The sequence below is a fragment of the Cicer arietinum genome, chromosome 3 (assembly GCF_000331145.2).
Source record: "Cicer arietinum cultivar CDC Frontier isolate Library 1 chromosome 3, Cicar.CDCFrontier_v2.0, whole genome shotgun sequence".
Taxonomy (NCBI): Eukaryota; Viridiplantae; Streptophyta; class Magnoliopsida; order Fabales; family Fabaceae; genus Cicer; species Cicer arietinum.
The window spans coordinates 41,069,082-41,080,837 of record NC_021162.2 but is presented as its reverse complement, the minus strand read 5'-3'; the positions used below and the strand labels follow the sequence as shown (position 1 = coordinate 41,080,837).

General features: G+C 31.0%; 1 protein-coding gene across 1 annotated transcript; it reads left to right on the top strand.

Annotated features, from left to right (window-relative positions):
• Window positions 1-4,711: 4,711 nt before the first annotated feature.
• LOC101503825 (uncharacterized) lies at window positions 4,712-6,880 on the top strand. Its single transcript, XM_004514677.4, has 6 exons — window positions 4,712-5,058; window positions 5,225-5,295; window positions 5,533-5,684; window positions 5,783-5,832; window positions 5,939-6,013; window positions 6,234-6,880. The coding sequence occupies exons 1-6, from the start codon at window positions 4,817-4,819 to the stop codon at window positions 6,778-6,780; spliced, it is 1,137 nt and encodes a 378-aa protein (XP_004514734.1). The 5' UTR covers window positions 4,712-4,816; the 3' UTR covers window positions 6,781-6,880.
• The last annotated feature ends 4,876 nt before the right edge of the window (window positions 6,881-11,756 follow it).

Below are 11,756 nucleotides of genomic sequence, written 5' to 3'. Positions count from 1 at the left end.
AATGACGATGAGGAGTAATACTGGTTTCAGTTTCAGTTTCGTATAGTAGTTATGACTACTTATTTTGTTTAGACTTGTAGGCATTATCTATATATATTTCTACGATAGTGTCGTTATGTGTATTTTGAAACTTATGGCAGTAACAATTGTCCTTATTTTGAGACTTATGGAAGTCAGAATGTGTAATTTGAAAATACTATTTACATAATATTTCACTTTGTTTTGACAATGATGTTTAATATGCTTACAATTAATTTTAAATATATATTAAAAAATACAGGAAACTGTAAAAAAACAAAAATAGAATTAAAATCATTTTTTCATTACCCACGGACAATTCATGGATAAAATTATCAATATCAAATATAAAATAGTAGACTTTGTCATAAATGGTCTGTGGGTAATGTAACTTACGACTTTTCCGTCGATAAGCATCTACTATTTTATCTACGACAAATCTATGAGTAATGTTACCCACAGAGACTCAGTGGGTCATATTACCCACGGAGAATCCTTAAGTAAGTGTGTCCCACGGCTTGTCCATCGGTAAATATTTTCCTACGAGCGATTTAGCTAGGAACTCGTGTCCGTGGGTAATCTGTGCGTAATTTTACGTTACCTATGGACAGCTTGTGGGTAAAGATAAAATTTGTCGTAGGTAATAACACTTTTTGTTGTAGTGAATACTTAAGGATTGGAGTAAATGGGGTCTTGGCTTAAACTCTTTGTGTAATGATACAAATAATCATCTATAGGAGTTGGAAGAGTTTTTGTCCTAGAAAATCTTAGTGGATGAAAATGTAGTCAAACATCACACTGATGTTTTGGGGTGGACTTCATTTCTACAAATATCTGAATGCTTTTATCCAGATGTGGTTAAGGCTTTTTATTGTCAAATCAAGACATTTCCTGACAAATCCCTCATAGTTTCCACAGTCAAAGGGATTGAAATTAGACTGACACCTGACATTATGGCTTCCATTATTGACCTTCCAACATAAGGGTCTGCCATTTTTGGAAGCAAATGGTATGATGCTCTGAACTTAAAACAGACATAAGTGCTTTCTGATTTGTTCCAAGAAGGGTCCACTCGCCATCTCTCAACCTATCTTAACCCCTTCCAAATGTTTCAACAACATTAGCCAACATGTCATACTTCCCCATTGTGGAAGTCATCAGTATGTATCTAACAACGATGCCTTGGTCATTTACCATTTTTAAAACTACAAACGTCTCAATCTTCCACACATCATCCACCACCACATGATAACTGCTGCCACCAAAGATTACAAAAAGAACACAATCCCTTATGAGATGATCTTCACCAAAATCTTTAGGTACTTTCAAATCCCTCTCATAAATGAGAAAAATTTCATTAAAATTTCCAAGTTTTCCTCAAAAAACATATATCACATGAGGAAAACCACATCATAAAAGCATATTCCAACACCTTATTTCCCACCAAAATTATTAAATAGGAAGCGCTCAACAAGGAGAAGAACTGCTCCTGCACTAGCCCTAGTCTCACCACACCAATCACCTGAACAATAAAAAAAAGCAGTAGCTGAATCTGCTCAAGAACGTTTTCCACCAAACCGAGAACGTCCTCTAGAATAACCTACCAATCCTCCTACTTTCTCCGTTTTTCCTCAACTATCAACCTTATCCTCCACAGACTTCCTCACTTACTCACAAATACTCAACTCTCCCCCACATGACTTGGGAACATTACTCCCTAACCATCATATCAGCACCATATCTCCTCTTTTCATTTCCCCACAAAAAAACCAGTTCCTCCATATTTGGAATTAGTCAGTTTTTAATCTTTCTAGACTTTCCTGACCCATCCATAAAACAACAAACATTTTTTGATCCATTACCCCTAGTGGCTACCTCTTTTGCCACTCTTCGATGTGTCTGCACCTCCCCTATTCCCTCAACCACAGTTGTTGCTACCACTTCTCAACCTTCCACTCATCTCCCTACTCCTCCTCTCAAGGGTGAACCATAAAAATCTGATATCATGGATGCCCTTCAAGCCATCATGGCACGCCAACTTCAATAGGATCAGGAAACCACTTTGTTACACACCTGGCTGACAGAGCAACTTGCTCCCAAATTGGGATTGTCTCCTCCACCCATTCATCCTTCTCCCACTCCTCAGCCAATCCCTAACCCTGTAAATTCTTCATCTTCTGAAGGGTCTTCTCCATCACTTGCTACTTAGAATATTTTGCACCTTCCTTTTTGTATGACAAAGGGGGGATAATTAAGTTAGTTTATATTCTGTTTATAAAAGTTCTTTTGTAATTAGGAACTTTTGAATATGTTGTTGCAAATCTGACATTTTGTATCTTTGAAATGAATTAATGGAAAACAACTTATGTTGAATTTATATGCATGTTTTTATTTTCTGCCAAAATCATTTTCTGCATCAATTGAGGGGGAGCTGTTAAGCTCTTCAAAATTAAAATTAGAATCATAATTAAAATCTAAATTAACATGTTTGTCATCACAAAAAAGGGGGAGATTGTTAAGACAAACTCTCAAATTAAGTTTTAATGATAATAAACAAAGGCTAATTAAGAATGTTACTTAAGATTATAAATGTTATGTTAATTTAACTTTTCCTTTTGAGTGAATTAATTCAAAGATAAGATTCAAGCAAAGTAAAGCAAAGAAATCTGCAAATAAAAGATAAAATCTGAAAAGAGAACATTCTAGACAAAATCTGTGAAAACGGAGAATGTTCTCCAGGATCCAGACTGATAATTACATTCTCAAGATCAATCAATCTCCACTAGTTCAAAGAAGATTCTGCCTATGGAATTTAGACTTATGTTATTAGTACTTGACAATGATCAAATATGATCCATTCTAATCAAAGAAACCATTCGAATCACAAAGAGAAAATGTCATGAAACAAGCAAGTTGAAACAAGTCTGAACCTTCTTCGGCTTGACTGTCAAGAGAGTTAAACAATCTTGAAGTGTATAAGACATCTAGTTTAATCAGGGAGACATCCAGAATGATCAAGACTAAACCTCCATATTGATTATCAATCTTCAGAAAGTTCAAAGACTGAATCTCTAGATTGATTATCAATCTCCAGAATTGTCATTAAAATTCTGCAAAAGTTCATCATCATTCTCCAAGATGTTTTGACAAAATCAAAACTCTAGATTAAGGCAAAGACATCAAGAAATAGATCTGAAGTATAAAGGATCATTAAACACAAGAGAAATTTGATCAAGAATAAAGAAATCAGCCCAATCAACAAGGTTCAAAAGTATTCAAAATGCTTGAATATTTTTATTCATATATATTGATTTTGGTCAAAACTGACAGAGTACTACCAACAACTCTTTTGACCATTATTAATTGCTCTAAAACGCCTATTAAAGAAACAACAATGCTCAGGAAAACAACAGAAGTTCAAGTGCTAACAAGTCTCATAAAATAAATCACGTTCACATACTTGAAATTCTCACTTTCTCAAGAAAGAATCTGTTTTGATTATATTTCAATACTATGTTATTATTGTACTGAATTCTTTGTAAAGAACTGAATCTCAAACAAGAGTTGAGACATCTCAGATTCTATGAAAATAATCTCATCATTATTGTAAAACTTGAACTATAAGAGTTTAATATAGTTTGGGTAGATTGTAAGAAATTATATCAAGGTTGATAGGTGAACTGATTAATCTCTTTCTGGGTGCAAAAAATTTAAGTTTGTAACTGACCAATGTTGATCTGAGCTAGATGTTGTAAAACCAAGAAGGTTATTTGTTGTCAACACTTAGTGGAAAATCTCACAGTTGTGAAGATTGGACGTAGCCCAAGTTGAGTGAACTATGATATATCCGTGTGTGGTATTCTTTCTCTTATCTCTTTATTTATTAACCCTGATTAATTATTTAAGATAAAAACATAAACTGAATTTCTGATTTTAAGCTAACCAATAAAGTTCTCCGTTTTCTGATAAAAATCAAGAACGTTATATGTTTTCATTTTTCTTAACCAAGATCATTCTTGAGTTAAATCCTTAAGTTTTTTCAAGAATTTTTAAGTAGGAACATTTACAATTCAAACCTTCATTTCTTGTAAATCGATATTGCTACTTCAATATAGTGAATAATACATAAATAATAATTTCTTACGGCAAAAGAAAAGTATTAATTTTTAGTCGGGCTTACCTCCCTAAGTACAAGTGGTTAAAACAAATAATAATAATAATAATAATAATAATAATAATAATAATAATAATAATAAATAGTAATAATTTATTTTTTTGTTAATTTTAACTCTTTTTGTTTAATAAAAAATATAATTTCTTTTAAAAGAGTAACAATTAGAGATAAATAATAATAATAATAATAATAATAATAATAATAATAATTATTATTATTATTATTATAATAAGATATTTCTAAACAATAATAATAATAATAAGATAAGGATGTCTTCGACCATTGTTTTATTGAAGAATAATAGATATTCAGTAATCCCGTTGTTGCCAAAAAAATAATGTTCAATGAATCTTTATATTTTTTCTAACTTGGGACTTCTAGAATCTATACGGCCCCTCAATACACCTTAAATTTTGTTTTTTAAAAACAATTCTCCGAAGTCATAATTTGACATTATTACCCTCGAAATATAGCCGTTAAGATAACACACGATAATATGATTCAAAGTAATTCGACCGTTGAAAATTATTATCCTTCCTTTTACGAAAACATTGTCTTCTTCTGTTCACCTATTAACCCTAGTCGCCTCCATTCTCCAGATGCATCAAAATCAAAACTAAAAAAATGGTGGAAAGTGAAGAACAAAAGCGCAGTCCCATAATCCAAAAGAAGTTGATGGAATCAAATAGCCAAAACATGGCTACACTTATAAGTCCTAGATTCAAATCTGCTGCTGCTATGGCTGGTTGGGATGAAGAAGCACTTTTACTTGCAACACTCATTGTTGAAGACACACCTGTTAGGGATTCTAAACACAAGAAACGTTTTGTTTTGAATTCCAAATCCCCACATAACAATTCGTCAAGGTATTTTGCTTTTTTCCTTCAAATTTAATAAACCCCCTTTGGATTTGATATTTTTTTTCTTTTATGTTTGTTAAAAATTAGATCTTTTTTTAGATTATTGCTTAATTCCATTAGTTTGGTTATTGGGTTGGTTTGGTTTTTAATTTATTTATTTATTTGGGTTTAGGAAACGTAGAGTTCTGAGGAATCCACGTCCAATTGTTCTTGATCTTGATGAAGAAGAAACTCCAAAAAAGGGTTAGTATCTTGCATTGATTTTGATTCATCTATCTATATATTCATTATATTGTGATTTGTTCTATGTAGCATCAAGTCTTCTAATCGATGGCTTGTCTGGTGTCTGGCACTGATACTAAACTAATATCTTTATTACATTCAATTGTCTCAAATTATTAACGATGTTTCCAGTGTCAGTATTTGTTCTTTCATATGTTTTATTTTACTTATTGCTAATGTGATGTTGTTGATGGACAGATAATGGGAAAAAGAAGAAAGAAAAGAAAAATTGTGTTAGTGAAGGAATTAATAAAGTGGAAGAAAATGAAAATAAATTGACTGAAAAGAATTCTACTACTGCTTCTGCTCTTCCATGTATTGATAAACTAAGGGAAGAGCTTTCATGTGCAGTAAGATTCTTGTTCTTTTTTAATTCTATTTTGCTTTTGTTTTTATGCTTTTTGTTGAGACACTAATGTGATTTTTTTTTAATTATTTAATTATGAAGATTTGTTTGGAGATATGCTTTGAGCCAAGTACCACTCCTTGTGGTCACAGGTATATCAAATTGAAACACCCTATTAATCTATTTATTTTTCTGATTTCATTAATTGAATTTATTGATTCCTAGATTCTTATTGAGAATCCACAATATTTTTTTCAGCTTTTGTAGAAAATGTCTGAGATCTGCTGCAGACAAGTGTGGCAAAAAGTGTCCCAAATGCAGGCAATTGATAAGGTCTTTTATTAAGTTTTCATTTTGCTACTTTATAATAAATTTCAAAGCAAGGTTTTAAATTTCAATTACACTTATGTTGCAATCCTTTATTTATTGCATTAAATTGTGCACAAATGTGAACATTGCATATATATTAGTGTGGTAATTATGATTCGAACCGCAGTTTTAAAACCATGATAATCAATTGTTCATTGATCGTGATAACAATAATATCTTGCAGCAATGGACGATCGTGCACGGTGAACACGGTTCTGTGGAACACAATTCAACTTCTTTTTCCACAAGAAATTGAAGCAAGGAAAGTAATGTCTACTACTAATAATAGACAAGCAGCATCTCAGATTGTAATTCCAGAAACAACATTTTATACAAATACAAGGAATAGAAGTATACAGCCAATATATCCATCAAGTAGGCGAAACGATATCGATGAGGATGCTGCATTGGCTAGAATATTACAAAGACAAATTGATACAACAACAACAAGGGTTCATAGGAATCAAACCTCATCATCATCATCATCATCAAATAATGTTGGAAGAGTAAGGACAAGAAGAGGGGTTTCTACTAACCAAGATGAAGATGCTGCATTTGCTTTAAGATTGCAGAGAGAAGAGTTTCTGCAAGCTTTTAAGAGTAACAGCAGTAGCAACCATGAGGAACAGCCATCTTCCTCCTCATCCACCACATCTTTAGGTAGAGCAAATTTGAGAGCTATGGCAACTAGAGCCATGAATCTTCGTAATAGTAGAAATCGAAGGATGTAATAATAATAATAAGGGAAAATGTATGATTAAATTGTAAAATTTTAAAAAACAAATTGAAAAAGGAGAAATTATTATTAATATTGGTGGAATTAATGTACCATATCCCTTGATACAACAATGTCAAGCTTTTACTACTAAGGTGTCATCTCGATGAATATCTTGTTATGCAATTAATCTTTCTGTCTCATCATGTTTTTTCCTTAATCAATTTATTCAACAATCCAACTTCATAGATTATTTAACATAAATCTCAACATAAAAATACTTCACACTAATTGTTCTTCTTCCTGCGCAGAAATGCCAATGCGAGTATATCTGCTACTTTTCACTAATGTTTCATAAATTTGAAGTACACTAACGTTTTTGGCTTAAAGTTTATGTGATTTTTTCCACATACTAAATACTACAATAAATCCACATACCGTAAGAACTGAGACAAGACGTCAAACCTAACAATATCGGCACTTGTTAGTTGAACTATGCTAAGGACTACACTTATGTGCTTTACTCGAACCTTTTGTTTTTTACAGAAAATAAAATTTTATTCGTACTAAAATAAAAATAGTACAATCACATCTAATGATCCAGAAAACAAAAAACACATTAACAATGCACATAAAAATTGCATAAGCCAATGAAATATATCAAAACGAAAACCTTAATCCTAACAATCAAACTAATCTCTTCCACTGGTCAATGGTCAAGAATAATGCAAGATTTACAATTTTTAATATCATCTATCTTCAGGAAAAAAATTTATTGGTGTTCGCTCATATCGACTATATGTGGTCTTTGATGTGACCAATTCAACCATGTGTCGACAAGTCGTTTGTAAGGTTGATAGAGTATTGAATTTGATAGTAGTCTCCATAAGCCCTTTGTTCGAAATACGATACCAATAAAATAAGTCATTTGCCTATGTGAACACCACACCAAAATGAAAAAACAAAAAATGCCAAATCACGACGAAGAACAAACCAACTTTGCATTCAAACGATGAATTATAAAACATGAAGAAAACAATATATGTATGGAAAACCACTTATTTAAATAAAAGGAAATGATAAAATAATTTGGAGAAATGTATCTAGATTCAAAAAATAGATGAAGAGAAAAAGATAACCTAGAAGTTTTAGAGAGGAGGTGACGACCTTGCTACGAATGTGGAACCTGCTATTTATATCATTTTACTATAACGTTGAATGTGTACATGTTTATTATATTAGAAATGTTATTAGAATATAAAATTAACACAAAATGAGACACAATATTGTATTTATTGTTCGTACATAGATTGACCTTGAGTTTTTACATATGGTGGAGGGAAAACGTGGACCCCACACTCTCTTTTCTTCCACTTTCCCTCTTTTTTTTTTTTTTTTTTTTTTTTTTCACAAAATGAGACACAATATTGTATTTATTGTTCGTACATAGATTGACCTTGAGTTTTTACATATGGTGGAGGGAAAACGTGGCCCCCCCCCTCTCTTTTCTTCCACTTTCCCTCTTTTTTTTTTTTTTTTTTCTTCTTTCACTTTCCCTCTTTCTCATTCATTGTCCAAGGAACCCATATGAGAAACTTTTCTTCCTCCTTCTTTCTTCCATTCTTTTGTTTTGATTTTGATTAAACCTTGACATTGAGAAAACATATAATGATTTATGAAGGAGAGGAAAAAGAATAGAATGAAATCAAAATTTTAATGAAGTAACTTAAGCAATCTTATTTCATCTTATCTCTTGTAATGTAACTTTTCATTTTCTTCTTTCTCCACAACTTTATTGAGTCTGTTTTTTCATTTATTAATAGGGTTGTTTGCTTATCTTATTTACTTTAAGAATCTGTTGTTTTTTAGAATATGGTTTTTCCAACAAGTTGGGGTTTTTTTGGTGTATTTTGATTTGACTATTGTTCTACTACATTGTTTTGCCTAGGTCTAGATCTTTGTAATCATGTACTCTCACCCACCTTCCTATTTTTTGTTGTTGGTGGTCTTATTATTATTAAATTTACTTGAATTTATTGGAGGAAAAAAGTCTGGAATGTCTAACACGTTTTTATGTGTGGTTAATAGTGTTTCAATCGTTAGTTATTGAAGTACATTAGATGGCTAATGCATTATTCCTTTTCAAATATTAATTTTCATCACTGCTAACCAACCATATTAATCAGATTTGAAGGTGCTAAAATAAACGATTAGTCTATTCCTTATATGTTGTAGTGTTTATGAGTCTTTCAAATTTTGACAATCATATTTGGTGCAATAAACTTGTAAATATCTATGTTTGCAACATAACTTATTATAAATCTAATTTTGGGCTGAAATTTTTGTTTTTCTCTATCCCTTAACACAACATAGGATGAACTAGAGTGTTAATTCAAATTTTACAGTAAAAATATTTCCGAAATCCTACCATATATAAATTTGTAGGTATGGATTAAAATGAATTTGTGATCATGCATTATTATGACACATTTCTGATTATATGATTAAGGGTGTGTTAATTGTTGCTTAATGAAGTGCATATGATGGTTAATGATTGAAAGGATTTATTTTTGTAGTTTTTTGTGTGGCACTTGCACCTTCAATTGGAACTTCACGGATTGTAGTAGTATTGATGAAGGTATAGAAGTTGAAAATATTAATGATGATGACAACCTATGTTGGGAGTCTACAACTGAGAAGTGTTTTTCTTGTCTAAATGAAGTCAAACCATTTTATGAAGAGTATAGTTTGAGAAAGGATTTTTGGTGGAATATTATATCATCAAGAAAAAGGGGGTCTAAAGTGCCAAAAACTTGTGTACATTAAAAACACTGCCAACTAAGATAAAACAAAAATAAATAAATAAATCCTACCAAGATTTGTATTAAGTTGGTGGAAGATGGATTGTGGAACATTAAGAAATTTTAACTTGATTATACTCAGGAGACCAATCCTACAAAGGCAATGATATTCAAGGCTAACAAGAAACTAAATTTGCATGTGAAGAGTGAAGTGAAGTGAATAGCCCCAAGAAATGGGGAGTTTGAATTGTGACTCTTTTAAAATTTAGTTTCTGCACTTTAATTGATATTTTACTCAAGATTAAACTTGGTAATCAAAAGTTGATTAAAAAGCTCTAAACTGACCAAAATGTTATGGACAATTTATATGAAATTAAGAAGCAGTAAATAAAAAAAATGACAGTGAAGTATGATTTGTTCGTGCAAATAATTAAAGATAATGGATAGAAAGATCATACAAAAAGTATATTGGTTCGTCCAACTTGAGCTTGTTCAGTTCTCACAAACATGAGATCTTTTCTATGTGCTTCAGAACTGGAACATTTTCCTTTGCACCTTTTGTCTTGATCAATTACAATATTCACCTTTTGACCCAAAAAAGATTTTTACAGTCACCTTGTAGAACAAAAAAACAAGAAATTAGGGTTTGAATTGTGCTTTGTTTTAAAAACATTTCAACAATATTAAAACCAAGTGATGAAAATAGAGTAGATAAAACAGAAACACAGAACAACACAATCAATTTATCATGGTTCAACACCAACACAATAGCTACGCCCAATCCATTCAAACTAAAGGATTTAATCCACTAATTCACCAACTGAATCACACTTCCACTGAACACATTCTAGTCAAACTAGTTGTATTCAAGTCTTCTCAACCTTCTAGCTTAATATAGTCAAGTTGTTGAGAAATGCATCCATTACTGAGCTAGGTTACAAAATGAATAGGTTTAAGGGTTTTCTAAATACTCTCACAAGAGAGTGTTTACAATGTTGTATTCTCATAAAATTATTTTTATTTGGCACTTAGACAAAACAACGGATATAGAGCAAGATTGTAGATATAACTATATTGTGCTTATTGTAATGTGTTGTTCTTGTTTTTCAATGATGATTACACGTTCTTGTATAGAGAACTTTAGGATTTCTAGTCATTGTCATGATTGCAAGAAATCAGTATGTATAATGAAGTTTTGTATCAAAGCTTTAGAGATTGATTCACCTTTAAAACATGTCAAGAAATAGTCCTTGTTATTGATTATATGTATCTTGATATGGAGACAAAGAAAGCAAAATATATCATGATCAAAAGAGGCGTCTTTCAATGTATTTTCATCAGACTCATAATACGAAAAATTATAGCATAGTCTTGTTGTTCCTTTAACTTAGTCCAAACATTGGAGGATGCAGCGTAAAGTATTTCAAAATAACCTGATCTAGGAATTGCACACTTAAATAAAACATTAGTGTTTTCAATTGTTTCCACAAAATAATTTTGTTATAATCAAAACAAGTAAGGGTTATAATTCTTTAAACCAACTTGGTTCTAACACACCTTTCAACCTTGAAAGGATTTTTACAATCACCTTTCAATCTAAAAAGGAATTTTACAGACACGCTCAAGCTAACTTAAAAAATAGACTTGAGCCAATTACAATGTGTATGATAAAAGTGTTTAGGATTTAATAATTCTCAACATTTTGGTTAAGATTAACTGAAAGCAAAACTCAATAAGGATGATACAAATATATAATGAAGATAGTTGAAATTTGCTTGAAATTTATTTGACTTGAACAATGGAATATTGATTGTATGTCAAACTCTTGCATTTGTCTTTCGATTGATCTTCCTATTATAGATGAAAAGAAGCTTGAAAAATTATATAAAGTTGAATATAGTCATTAAACACATTAATCAAGTGTCAGATTTGATTTAGACATATTAAACACATGTTTATATTACTGTCTAGAATGTTATTGACCAACCTAGAACGTTCTTTGTAACATCCCGCTTTTTCGGGACATTAACTACCGAAATTCTAAATGTAAAATTACAGATTCGTTTTTATTTATTTAGGGTTATCTTAAATACTCATTTATCCTAAAATCATTTAATAACTATTTTAATTATATTTCAAAAATAAAGAATCAAAATATTTACAATCACTAAAGTAAAGTTAATACGTTGAA

Excerpts from the sequence above, each read along its gene's own strand:
- LOC101503825 (XM_004514677.4), top strand. The coding sequence starts at position 4,817 with ATGGTGGAAAGTGAAGAACAAAAGCGCAGTCCCATAATCCAAAAGAAG. Across the intron at positions 5,685-5,782 it reads GGGAAGAGCTTTCATGTGCA|ATTTGTTTGGAGATATGCTT; the intron begins GTAAGATTCTTG and ends TTAATTATGAAG. Across the intron at positions 6,014-6,233 it reads AAATGCAGGCAATTGATAAG|CAATGGACGATCGTGCACGG; the intron begins GTCTTTTATTAA and ends AATATCTTGCAG.